Here is a 13714-nt window from a genome sequence, read left to right as displayed (position 1 = left end):
CTTTCTTCTGATTTGAATGTGCTTTGAATTGGGCCAGAAAACACTTAAGCATGACCAGTGAAGTCAATGGGACTTAACTCAGGTTTGAGTGTCTGTTTAAGTGCTTTCCTGAATGGGTGCCCCTGCATCAGCCTAGTTCAGAAATCAACTGAAAACAACTCTTAGCACGGAAATCATTTCACATCCAAGACATGATGCTGCTGCAAGTTTTACTAATGTGATAGCATATCTTTTGTGCTCTTCCCACAAGACTGGCTCAGAAAGAGAGTCTGGTTGCTCTCTGAGTAGTTATTTTAGGGGTGAGTAGTTCTTTTAGGGGATTGTTAGATTTTAGTAGATATTAACTTCCACCAATAAAGCTGCGCTCAGAACTGTACTTAGTAGTTCCGCATGTACTTAGTTTTTCCTATTATTCTTCTTCCTCATATGCAACAGTTTAGAAAACCCATCCCAGCTTTCCATCTTCCCAACGTTTTATTTGCAAATAGAAATGGAGTAAGTACTTCCCAACTACTGAGCTTATAGCAGGAACAGTTGTTCTGCAAAGTTAAAATTCAGACAGCATTTGAAAACTTTCTGGAAAGGACCGGCCAAACTGGGCATTGAGTAAAATTTCCATGAACTGAAGTTTGGTCAAACTCTGGGACACATCCGGACTTTCCAGGTAAGTTGATCTCAATCCAAAGTTCAAAGCAAATTCAAGGCAGCCAAAGCCCTTATGGCCCTAACAGGCCCGGAAGGGTCTGGCCTGCTCACAAGAGAGTGGAATTGGTGGAGGGCGGTAAGCCTGATTTCTCTCTGCTCCCTAGAATACAAGATTTCCTACATACACAAAACCTCCATAAACCCCCTGTAATTCCAGCTCAGCACCTTGCCCTGTGCAAATCACATCCTGGCAGCTGCACAGTGGAAGTGGGGAGAGCTCCAAAAACTGCACAGCAGTGAACTTGGTGGGACCAGCTGGAAATCAAACTGGAAGTCTGAAAAGGAACCTTGCGCTTCTCCTGTTTTGCTGTCTGTAAAACGTTCTTCAGTGCCCTCAAAAAAACTGAAAGGGTTTGACCCTGAGCTCTATGTAGGTTAAATGCCATGTTTGTCTGATTAAAACTCCATGGTCCCTTTCCTGATGAAAAAATTGTAATTCAGAAAACCTGGGGTTAAGGTAACCTGCCCCATGGGCCTCTCTCTGAAGGCAACATGCATTATTTCCTCCAAGCAGTGTTCAGAGCCTAACAGTGGGCCAGAGTCCACTTTGGACCACATATGTGCTCCCATTACACCCCTGTGCATGCTCCATAGGGCCCTCAGGGAGCCTGTGTAGCTGGCACCGAAAGATGCACAGCAACAGAGCATCCCGTTCTGCTGCACCACTAACCATTCTGTCTCACCCTAAAACTCAGCTAACCACGTGCCTCTCCTCACAACATGTAGGATATACATCTATTACAATACTACCTGGAAGGTAAAAAGTGTTCTTCATACTGGACTCTCAAAGCAGGGCTGCAACGTTCCTTTTATCCGTGCAGTTAATATACCTCATTCAAAAGCTCCCATCCACACTGGGAACTGCCGTCACTTCCAGCTCCCTGACTCGGATCCTGTACCTTAATGGGAGGGTCCACATCCCACCCAAATGCCAAGGAAGCAGGTAGGCAGGTACCTCCCAGCCGTGGCACTACCAAAGGGGGCATAAGGCTGGAGGGTGAAATGATCTGTTGAGGCAGCAAAGGGAACTGACATCAGAGCAGGAGCTTGCCTGGGCTCCTGGCTCTTCACTTGGCGTTCAGTCTGTAAGTTAAAACTCCCAGCCTTCCCTAAAATGTAACCTTCTCATGGTCTGTTGCAGCTACTGACACAGGTAGACTGCAGATCGTGATCCTCAGTGTCGGGCAAAGGCATGGCTCATAATGAGACTTAGCACAGCTAAACTTCAAAGTGTAAGAACACTTGCATCAGAGAGTTATAAGTAGGGGGGAGGGAAAACCTCATACCAAAGGAATAGCTCAGATCCCCATAAAGGCAGAAACATCTATCTGCCGAGATGGATAATTAACCACTCATATTTAGACAAACGAATAGGTGAGAATGAAATTAAATCCTAATTATCTTGGAGGGGGGAGGTGAGAGGGATAGGGAGCAGAACCAAGCACTCATTCCACATCTCTATGCTGTTACCACCAATTAGATTGCTGAGGCTAATGCACGTCTTGCTTTAAGGGGTTATTCATCCAATTGAAATCAAATTACTAATAATTTGCAAACTATCAGCTACACAAGCCCATCCTTGGGTTGTATACAGAGTGGTGAGCAGGAGCCAGTCCCTTACCTGACAAGAGCCTTGTCAGCTAGCCCAGATCCCAGACATGCTCTGGCTTTGGCAGCAGGTAAAAGCAGTGTTGTGTGGCGTATCCTGCCATGAAACTGAGCTCCCCCAGAAGGGGGGATGTCACACAGCTCTCATCCCGGGGCAGCACCAGGGTGGACTGTTTGGGAGCCTTGCAGGAAGAGGCCAAGCAAGAGAAGGAAGGCAAAGGCAGCGTTGTGTACATTGCACATCAGCTGAGAAGGCATCAGGACCTCATGGCTCTGAATTACAAGCAGGTGCATGTGACAAACATAATGGGGGGGTGCTTGGGTTTGATCTTCAATCAATTAGGGAGTCAAAGAGCAGCAGCCTTATGGGATATAAGAAATAGCTTTCCACTTAGAAAGGCAGGCAGTGGAAAGGCTGACAGACGCTAGCCATTAAGGCTTAGTGGAGGTCAGTAATTTCGCCATTAGAAAATGGACGCTGAGTGAGGAGAATGCTGTAAAGCTGGCCTGCGAGGTGAGGGATGTTCGGGGACCGGAGAGAGCAACTTGCCCCTGTCTGGATTCTATCCATGTTCATGTGTGAATAGGGGCAAGGAGACAGTGTTCCACCATTCCTTGAGTAAGCACCTTCATTTCAAATGCTCTCCTCTGGTTTGAAATAACACTAATCCCATGCCAGGTGCTAGACACCAGGGTCATACTGCTGACACAGCCAGAGAAGATTCGGGGGTCTGGGGGGGAGTGACATAAAAAAGGGAGGAAGGACTTAAGGGCAATATGAGGTTCTCCAGAAATCTGCTTCTCAGTGCACAGACACCCTGTTACAGGACAACTTTTGTTATTTCTCCTCAAAATGGCTTTTATTTCAGAGCAATATTTGGCAAGGAACCCAGGCCATTGTGTGCTCTCGTTGTACAATCTGCTCCTACTTTTGCTCCCAATCCTCTTGTTTTATTAAAAGAATTTCAAAAGCATTTTCACCATACATGTCCATTCGCACCTATCCTGCCCATTACTCAGTCCAGTGTACATGTTTACTGATATCCCATAAGGGTTCCTTCAGAGACAGGTCAGGTAAAAAACTTTCACCATTTTAAACAGGTGCTTAAGTATTACTGCCTCTTATTATTAGCCATGCCATCACATTTTGCTGGGGACTTAGACAAAGCTGTGCGTGAGCAGTTCCTAACCTACCCTGTTAAATCTCAGATGCTATCATCACATTTCTCCTCTTCTCTTTCCCTCCCCTCCCATACTAATGAAAAAGGCCAGTCTTTAAAATAGAAATTAAATTCATGTACCCACAAGACAATGCTGGGCTTAAATCCAACAGCATGTGAGGATCTTAGTGTTAAAGCTGAACCTTACTCTCTGGCTACACTGGCTTTCCTCCGTTTGGAGATTCTTGGGATAACATAATGGAGATCCTTAAAGGCCGTTTGAAGCTCAGTGTGGAAAAGCTCACAGGCTCTTCCTGCTGTAACGCATTTATCAATGCTCCCCAAACTATTGCAGAGCAATGGAATCCATAGTCTCAAACTTCCTCTGCATTGCTTATTTTGTGTCTAGGATAAACCAGAGAGCGGTAACAAAAAAGCAGACTTTTAGTTTAGCTTGCTGGGGAGAGGCAGCTTAGTTAATAGTCTGCAAGAAAGGAAAAAGGCTTCCTGAAGCCAAAGTTTCTAACTGAAGTCTGCCCTACATAGTTCTTGTACCAGTTCAGCTATGCCAGTATTACTATGACTAAAATAACCATACAGGTGACATAGCTGCATTGGTATAGAAATGCCCTATACTGATATAATTCTTTCCCCAAATAGGAAAAAATATTTTCATAGCCAGACAAGCATTCTCACCAGGAGTCAGTACAACTTAACCAAGCCATAGTAATTAAGGCAATGCAACTGTTGCATGTAGGCAATGTTGTGAAAGAGCAAGATTTTCAGGAACCTGAAATCTGATCAAAAGAAAAAGGATTTTCCTCTGCAACGCTGTCCCAATAATCTTCAGAGCTGAGTGCTTACAGTCTGGGTATCAAGCTACGGTATCAAGCTCAGCAGACGCCTCTGGTTATATGAGACAAGATTTTCAGCCCTCTGTCTTCCAGACAGGAGGCGTAACACAAAGGCTACTTAGCACACCCTGCAAAGACGGCTAAAGAGGACTCAAGGGGTCTCACTACAAGATGAAAACATTCACCTTTAAGCTTGGGTCACCTGGATTTCAAAGCAGATGAGCCAAGCTCACTTCAGTGTGAGGCTTGGTTTCCTTAACTTAATTACTTATGTGCAAGACAGCGAAGTGACACAGTTTTGCAAGGATGTGGTTGTGAAGTAAGTTGGCTTGCACTGAAATGCACTAACTTTAGTGGTAGTTACAGGTCTCTGCTCCTTTCTAGGACTGCAAGAACATCATGAGGCAGGTTTTCTCTGCCTCAGACCCTCTCTGAAGGCCATCACCACGGGCAATTGCCTTAGGTCACGGAGGAAATCACTGTCCAAGGCTAGGGTGAGGGACTAGCCAAGAAACTAAGTTCCAACTCCTATTCTAATTCCTAGAGTCTTTTCTTCACCAATGCCCAGACCTCAAAGTAGCAGTAAGCATTCCTTTGGGCCAACAATGGAAGGAAACAATCAATATAAAGGAAATTGGGAACAGGAGAAAAAACAAAATGCAACAATGTTCAAAGCAATAATGCAAGTGTTTATAATGTAAGCGCATGCAGGTGTGCACAAGGGCCATCCAGGGGTACAGGAGGAGAACACCCGTTTGCTCAGGCCCTGACCTTGTTTTCCTACTATCACAGTTTAACCTATTTCTTCCTCTCAGTGGGAGACAATAAAACCTCAGCCCAATCCATCACCAATCGGGGAGGATACAACAGGTGAATTAAAACCAGAAAGCAGATGGGGCACTGTCTCTGCCGGGCCCCAGCTGTCACGTCTGCGAGCTGTCTAGCCTTTATGATACTGCTGCTGTCTCTGCAGCCAGCCCCATCACACCTTCCACCCCAGTCCCGGGGCTGCTAATGATGCTGAGAACAGAGCCAGAGCTGCTCCCTCCAGCTGGGCTGTGCAAGAGTGGGGTCAGGTCGCTTTCCATCCATTGCTCTTGAGCAGGTGGAAATGGCCAGTCCCCTCTCTTTGGGACAGGAGGGTTGGGGGACCCATTTGCAAGGGACAAAATGCTTAGAAATGCTGAGGGATTTGAGCAGTAGATGCTCCCTGCCTGGGCACCAAGCACTGAATTATGTGCTCTTTTTTTCTGTTATTGCTGCACTCGTCAAGAGTGCTGCCCAGCCCCTCTTTGCCCCAGCTATTTTAGCTTTTCCCCCACACACTGTATCAGAGCTCCCAGGAAACTGAAAAGAACAATTGTACGAAAGCCATGAGAGTCTAGCCTACCTGGTAAGAATCATGCACTCCTCTAAGGAGTCAAGACAAAGCTTAAACAAGAGACCTTCAGACAAACTGATTGAAAAATACTGAAGAGCACAGAAGTGGTAAGCTGGGGGACCTTTGGCTAGTAACTATTAAGTATTTTTCCTTCATTTCCTAATAAACAAGGCAAAGCAATTACAGTAATTAAAGATTTAAGATAAGAGCACTTTATATTTGGGGGGCCCAGCATATCAATTATATAGTTATCATGTTGTTCTCCCTCCTAATGAGACAATCTAGCACTGTAATTTTGCAGAATTAAAAGCATAATTAAAGGGGGCAGGAGAAGAAGGGCAGTTTACCAAAACTGATTAGGAGGGATCCCTCTCCTCTGTGGCTCCTGTGCACACATGCACAGTGCAGATGCATTCCCTAAACACCTTTTCATTTCCAAGCGATAACCCTTGAACATGGCTGTTGGACAGCTGCAATGATAAACCCAGACTTTAATTACAGGCGGGTTTTATGAGAAGAGCTGGTTACTGTTTTGTCTCCCTACTTTCAAGCTCTCGGTTGCTGAATGTACCAGCATCTGCTGGAAGGCAAGGGGGGAAACAGCTTATCTACTCAGGAGCAAGAAACACATAAAACATAAGAAAAGCAATTACATGCCTTCGGTTTCCACTCCTCTGTTTTTATAGGGCTTGTCTTAGAATCTGAGTGATTTTATGCATCAGAGGAAGATGACAGTCAAGATGAGTTGCAATGATATGCATGGGATGCTGAGACACAGAGCCTTTAGGTATTTATTTTCCTGTAGTTACAGGTCTTCTAAACATCATATTTTTTCAGAGGGATGAGAGAACCCAAAATTTTGCAGCTGAATATTATCGGCACTGAGACTGTACGTGAGAGTCCAAGTGATGGTTACCAGAATGTAACTCAAGACAATCCCTTCTCCTCTTCCTTTAACCCTTCATGATTCCAGGATGAATGTATACGGTACTGAGAAAGACATGATCAAAATACGTAAGTATTGAGGTAAGCCCCAGTACCTGAGTGACTCTTTGCCTACTGCAACTCCATTACTTCGACTTTTAGACTACAGAGGCACTCAGGATCAGTGAGACATGGCTATGCTCTTTGACACTTGTAATCAGGAACATGTAACAACAACCATTGCTGCTACCTCCTTCCCAAACTGCGTTCCCCAACATTAAATTATCCAGTTTATATTACACCAGAATTTGGGGACAATTGAAAGCAAAAGGCAGAACTCTGGACCCATACACCTCAGCGTGTTTTCAGACAGCTATGTAAAAGGCTCACAGATGACTTCTTGGTCATGCAATTCATTGGCCTCACCAGGCACAAAGACACAGAATGCTGGACAGAGACTGAAATACAATTTACAGTCTGCAAATACAGACGCTTTTAGTACAAACACAAGGCCCATGGTGCAAGGCCCCATAGAGCCCTACTCGCCCCAAACAGGAGTAAGTAAGTAGAAAAGAGGACCCAAAGACTCTTTCTGAGCTATAATGCGACATTTGCACTTTAATTTCAGGCCCTGGAGGTGACTCCACTGGGCAGCCTGGGCAGTATTGGCCCACAAAGGTTTCTCACCCACTGTCCAGTTTTCTCTGTCTTTGCTCTTGCAATGCAGCACTCCCTGGCAGGAAAGTACCTTCTTTTCATGATACTGATATGGAGATCCTCCTCCTGCTTTACTTCAGGGTGTTGACCATTGCTCTTATCACTCTCTTCGCTGTCGTCACTATGTGAGAAAACTGAGGTCAGCTCTTTCTTCGGGATCCTGGTTGGAGGTAAGGGGATCGTCCTCTTCTCTGCCAGGCGACCCCGGTTCTGGCACAGCATGGAATTAGTTGGAATGGGAAAGGGCAGGAGGAAAAGAGAAGAAAAAAAGAATTTGGTTAGGCAACCCAGAACCAAGCAGCTCCTCTCAAATGGCTGCCCTGCGAAGGCAATGCTGTTAGTCATTGCAGGCTTCAGACTGGTATGGTGGGTGGGCAAAGGCTATGTTCGCTTTGCAACAGACTTTTCAGCAGAGGCACACCTCTATCTCATTCTTCCAGTTCTAATATTCAAGTCATGCATTTCCAACCTCTTGCTTCCTAGCTTGTGTCTCATCCACGCCAATAGGAAAGGAAGATGGCGGCAGAATTAGAATCACAGAATCGTAGAATGGTTTGGGTCAGAAGGGACCTTTACAGGTCATCTAGTCTGACCCCCCTGCAATGAGCTGGGATATCTTCAACTAGAGCAGGTTGCTCAAAGCCCCATCCAGCCTGACCTTGAATGTTGCCAGGGATGGGGCATCTACCACCTCTCTGGGCAACCTCTTCCAGTGTTTCTCCACCCTCATCATAAAAAATTTCTTCCTTATCTCTAGTCTGAATCTACCTTCTTTTAGTTTAAAACCATTACTCCTTGTCCTAACGCTACAGGCCCTACTAAAAAGTCTGTCCCCATCTTTCTTATAAGCCCCCTTTAACTATTGAAAGGCCGCAATAAGGGCTCCCCAGAGCCTTCTCTTCTCCAGGCTGAACAACCCCACCTCTCTCAACCTTTACTTTTCAGGCACCAATCTCTCTCTCTGGAATATTTCCTACCAAATGTTGCACGTTAGCATAGCAGAATAGGTTAAATTAAACCTTTGCAGTAGCCCCGGGGAAGACGTGATCCAGATAATCCAGAACCCTTTTGACTGCAAAGGGAAGACTGCCTATGCCAGCCAGCAGCAGCTTTGACTCTCACACCAGTGCACAGTCCACATCAGTTTCAACTTGAATTACTGAGGCTACTTTTCACCGTTCATTTGCATGTTCAGATGACTCTAGCAGGTCTTGCCTTGTGCAGACTTTTCCCTAGGTGGTCCTGGCAGTGTACTTCCCTCAACAATTCACTTCTGACAAGACCCAAATAAACAGGAGGAAAATTCCCAGGAGACGAAAGCTGCTTTTTCACTGCATGTGTATTTGTGTACAGAACCTAGCGCAAGATGACCCTGGTCCCAACCTCCTATCTTCTGCACATAGTGAGAATGTATGATAGATTACTCTGTCTCTGCACCCTTTGTGCCTGATCCACAAGAAGACAGGAGCCTAGTGCAGCCTAAACTAGACTGTGTTGGGGTTTTAGCTCTCACTGTGATAGAACATGTTTCCAGCACTTGGGGTGTTTAGCTCGATCTGTGATTGACCAAGAACCATAATACCAGCACTTACAGTGGTAGATGTACACTGGAAACCCAGGGAGACTGTAATGTCATTGCGCCACAGAATTTAAAATTTTAGCAAACAAGATCACGTAACTGGGAAGGGAACCAGAGCGAGGGGAAGTGAAGCACAGTTTTCATGCACATTCTTTGTACAGGTATGTAGGCATACTTCCTTCAATAGGACAGGTCGTAGAAAAGAAACATGTTTTTAGCAAGGACTGGAACAAAAGGAAGAAAGGTGTGTGAAACACATCGAATAAGTGCAGAGTAACATTTAACTAATAACAGTTTCTCTCAAACATCGACTCCAACTTTCCAAAAAAACCTGGCAAAATGAAAATGTCCTGAGAAAGCCAGTTGGGCTCTCTGCAGGGGAGAACAGAGCAAGACTAAGTGATAGAAGAGCCCATGTTCTTTTAATTGAACAAATTAAGAACTTTCCACAAATACAAAACAAAAACTTCTTGTTTACCTCTGTCAATAAATTCCAGTTGTGGTCATTAAGGGGAGCCCTAATCATTGTGATAATTAGCTAAATCCATCTGGAAGGCATCACCCCAAGGAGGCACATTAGCTTTCCCGTTCTGATGCACTTCCAAGCCAAGAACACAGCTGTCTGTGAACAGCAGACACCCAAAGGAAAGAAGAGTGCTGGGCCAAACTGGCTTAAAAATGGGGAAACAGGGAAAAAGACATGCACTTTCTTCTTGAGAGAGATGTGAAGAAGAAAAACGCACCCTTGGACAGCAACAAGGTGAATGCTCCTACATCTCTGAGTATCCCAAGTACAAAATTGGATCAAGCTGCAACAGGCTTTGTAGTGAGTCCAAATGCCCAGACTCAGACACAGGAGAATATCCTGACTGTGAATATTGCTGGGGACTCTCAGAGACCCAGCTGCACAAGGTGAATTGCTACGGTGTGAGGGGCCAACCGCATCTATGTGCCAAACAGCAAATGCTTTCCCTCATCCCTGTGGGCTCCCCCACACAGTAGTAGAGATCCACTCACATGGCCCTTTGCAAAGAGGTTTCTCACTGTCTATTCCCTGGAGGAACATGCGATACGAACTGTGAGTCTCCTACCCTTAAATGCTTTTCACATACTAGGTGCATTTCCACCCCTGCCCCCTTTCCTGCTCCAGTGCATGCAGAGAATGTGCACAGAGCTTACCCTCTGTCTAAAGCCCTCTTAGTAACTCTAGCTTGCACAGCATCAAAAGGACAGTGGGGAGAAGAGGAGGAGAGAAAGGGAAAAGCAAGGAGGGCAGTATTTGCACCAGATTTCTGTCACGCTGAAAAGCCAGGACTTGGTATCAGCATGAGCTTTATCATGCCAAAGCTTTATAAATTTTTCTGAAGTTGCAATTTATCATAACAATTAAAGGGGGAGGGGAGGGAGGGAGTGCAAATTTCCGCTTCAAAATAATTGCAATTCACTCTCTGCTGTGACTTCACAAGCTAAAGAGAACGGCACTGATCAGATACTAAAAATCATTTTATGGCCATTATGGTACCTTCGAGCAGTTACCAGGTCTCAGTGACTGCCCAGGGACTCATCAGCCTTAACAAGAGTGAGAGTGCAGCAAAAAGGGCGGCACTAAACCTAGAGAAACAGCCCACCAGACCAGGAACACAGGTTCCCCCTTTCCCCTGCTCTTCAGAAGGCTTATTCTTTGCCTTTCTGTAAATTGTATTCTTACACCTAAAGCTGCTGCATATATATACACACACACATATATATGCCTACATATGTAACACGCAAAAACATACATACGTACCTATACAGGTATCACCTAACACACAGAGAGCTTGTTCCCTTGAAAGACAAACGAATGAGCATGAATGGAAAAGAGAATCTGCATCTTCAGCAATCTCTGGTCACAGATGACCTGTCCTACTCTTGTTCTCACCAGGGAACAGACACGGACAACACTGGAACCAGGGCCACAGTGGTTCCAGTGCCCTTGTAAACACCTGCATTCCAGCACCAGCAATCCATTTTTTAAAGTTGTGTTTACTTTGTACTTTGTATTTTGCCATTAGGTTTGGGGCAATTTTTTTATTTATTTATTTATTACATTTCTCCATTCCCAGAAAATTAAAATAGACTGAGCCAATCAATTTTGCCTTTTATGTTCATCTATAGTCAGTTTTGAATCAATTTCACTTTCTTAATCTGTTTAGAGGCATTCACCAGTAGATACACATTACTTTTAAATTAAGCACAAAGGTAGCCAGAAACCTAGTCCAGAACCTGCTACAATCAATTGTCTTTCCATTGACTTGAAAGGGCACTGGTCCAAGCTGCAAATAAAAACCATTCCTTTGTGAGATGCATTCCATCCAAGGAATCATTCCTATGACTCTGGCTTTTGCTGAAGTCCTTTGCCAGTTGTACAGACAGCTTACAGCACAGGAATGTACCTACAGAGCTGAGCAGTATATTGAGATACCTACAGCTACTCAGATTCAGGGTTATCGACTATCACTTGGCACACGGTGGCAGATAGTAAAGTATGTACTTAGCAGAGCGGCGTTATGTGCAAGAGTACACCCAGAGACTGCATGGCATCGCTATATATGGGGAGGTACATTAGGATTTATAGATATTTTATGTAAGCCTCATAATCTCACATTAAAAAAGCTTGTATTTGTGTGACAGTGTCATTACAGGATGATGTCATACATTAACAGCATGCTGACGTTGAACCATGAATCGTGTAAGAAGGTTTGGATATTTTAAAAAGAAAACTGCCTCCCAATTTCTTGATACTCATTGGGACGTCTAATGCTTGGGAAAACAACGCAATCAATAGTCACCTACTGCCAGAGAGCCAGGCATCTTGGGACACTAGCTCCCCCCTGTTAAATAACTCCATTTTTACACACGTGAAGAGAAGGGGGAAGGTGTGCTTTGCCAGCTGGCTTGCTTGAACTAGTAGGGCTGTTTTGGCCAACAGGTCAGAAGCAGCATTTTCTATAGCTGCAGAGCCAACAGCTGACAGCACAGGTGCAGTACCCCCAGCAAAAAGATGAGGCATCCGTAGTGGTAAATACGTCTTATAGCTCAGCCAGCAAAGCCAGGTTGCCTGACTGCCAGCTCCCTGCCCTGGGGAGTACAGACAGAAGGTGGTATAAGGAACAGATTATGCCCCTGAGAGCAGGGGGAACACAGGATCCACACTAAGGACCTGTTCTCAACACATACATCTGTGGGTGAGATACAGCCAGCCAGCCAAAATGCTGCTGCAGAGCTACTGCACGGGTGCTCTCCCCTACCCTGCAACGAACCCTCCAACAACCTCTTCGGTGCCTGAGAGGAGTCAAGGATGTTTGCTTTCAGGACAAACAGTGACTCCGCTTAGAGGAAACCTCTTCAGAGCGTGCACCTTCCTTTCACAACACAAGGATTTCCCCCACCCCTTGGATAGAGGGTGGGGGGGTAGAGAACAGAATATCCCTTATCCTCTCTTTAATGAGCGTAACTAGAAAGCAAAACGTTTCTGCAATTCTCCGAAGCTTTTGCAAGGGTGAGTGTTGAGGGCACTGCAGAACTGCCTCATATATTAGGACTCCCTTCCCTTTATACATTGTTAAAGATTAATTTTGTGGCTTATGATACCAGCTAACGAAACACAGCTGGAGTTTGAGTCAATAACCCCCTATTCCCCAGCCACATTCAGCTACCCACCCAGCCGTTCCTGCGTCAGTCCAGCCCTCAGTCACTCACCACTTCACCCTCCCAGGGTCTTTTGACACCATTAATTGCTTTCATTGCCTTTCAAAGTATTGTCTGGGTGGGGGGTTGCTTTGTTTTTAAAAATCACAGACAGGCATATTTCCTTTCCCCAGGAAAAATCAGATGGGTACTAACATACAATTTAAAGTTACCCAAGTCTAGAGATGCAACTGCAAGTAAAGAAACCCAACAACTTGGGAACAGTGGTAGGTTACCTGAGTGGAGAAGCCTGGAAGCCCAATCGTTCTGTCATGAAAGCAGGGGACCATCAGAAAGATGGAAAAGAAAACAGTGGTGATATTTCTTCCCTTCCAGAGAGCAGGGGGAAAATTCCGCTCTGTGTGGCTAAGGAAGGTTAGTAGAGTTACAAAATAAAATCTTTCTCCCCCCACCCATCCAACCCCCTCATAGCTCTCCCCTGGAGCCCTGTTCTCCCAGCCAAGAATACCAAAAACCAAACTGTTGCATAAGAGCTCTGGGACAGCTTGCAGATGGAATGACGGGTGGAGAGCATAGGACTTGGGGGAGAGACAGGAAGGGAGGGTTAGGAAAGGTTTCCTGCCCTGGGAGCTACCGCAACAAGGTCAAAACAGCTGAACGCCCTGGTGTGACATTCAAAGTCAGCCAGAAAAGGAAAGATTCCTCGCAGAGAGAGTCCCTGGTGAGCATTTAATTGATCCCAGCAATGGAAAGGCCTTTGCTATGAGAGCTGCAAGGCAAAAAGCTCCATGGAAAAAAAAATGCACATGAAAGCAAAGGTTTTGCCAGTCCACATTAACTGCCAGCCAAACTCTGGACATCTGATCCCGTTGGGAATTGACCCAAGAAGACGAGCAGGTGCAGTCCCTACGGACACTGTTTCTTCAGCATCCAAATCAGTACCAGAAAAAAACCACCAAAATGCAAATGCACAAAGAGTTTGCAAGCTGATAAAGTATCAAAGCTGCTTGCAAGATGATTCACGTGCCCATGATTCGACTCTCAAAAAAAATTCCTATCGAATAAAAAAAAAAAAAAACAACCCTGCAGAAGCAACAGC

At 45.2% G+C, this 13714-nt stretch overlaps 1 protein-coding gene across 1 annotated transcript in view; it reads right to left on the bottom strand.

Moving 5' to 3' along the window:
• Window positions 1-13714, bottom strand: part of SAMD11 (sterile alpha motif domain containing 11) — a 126280-nt gene that overhangs the window by 80074 nt on the left and 32492 nt on the right. Inside the window, exon 3 of the mRNA XM_059829937.1 lies at window positions 7381-7559. Within this exon, the coding sequence (XP_059685920.1) occupies window positions 7381-7559 (179 nt within the window). The remainder of the gene's footprint in view (window positions 1-7380; window positions 7560-13714) is intronic.

Source organism: Gavia stellata, chromosome 27, assembly GCF_030936135.1.
Source record: "Gavia stellata isolate bGavSte3 chromosome 27, bGavSte3.hap2, whole genome shotgun sequence".
NCBI lineage: Eukaryota > Metazoa > Chordata > Aves > Gaviiformes > Gaviidae > Gavia > Gavia stellata.
The sequence above is the reverse complement of the archived record's forward strand: the minus strand, read 5'-3'. Positions and strand labels throughout refer to the sequence as shown.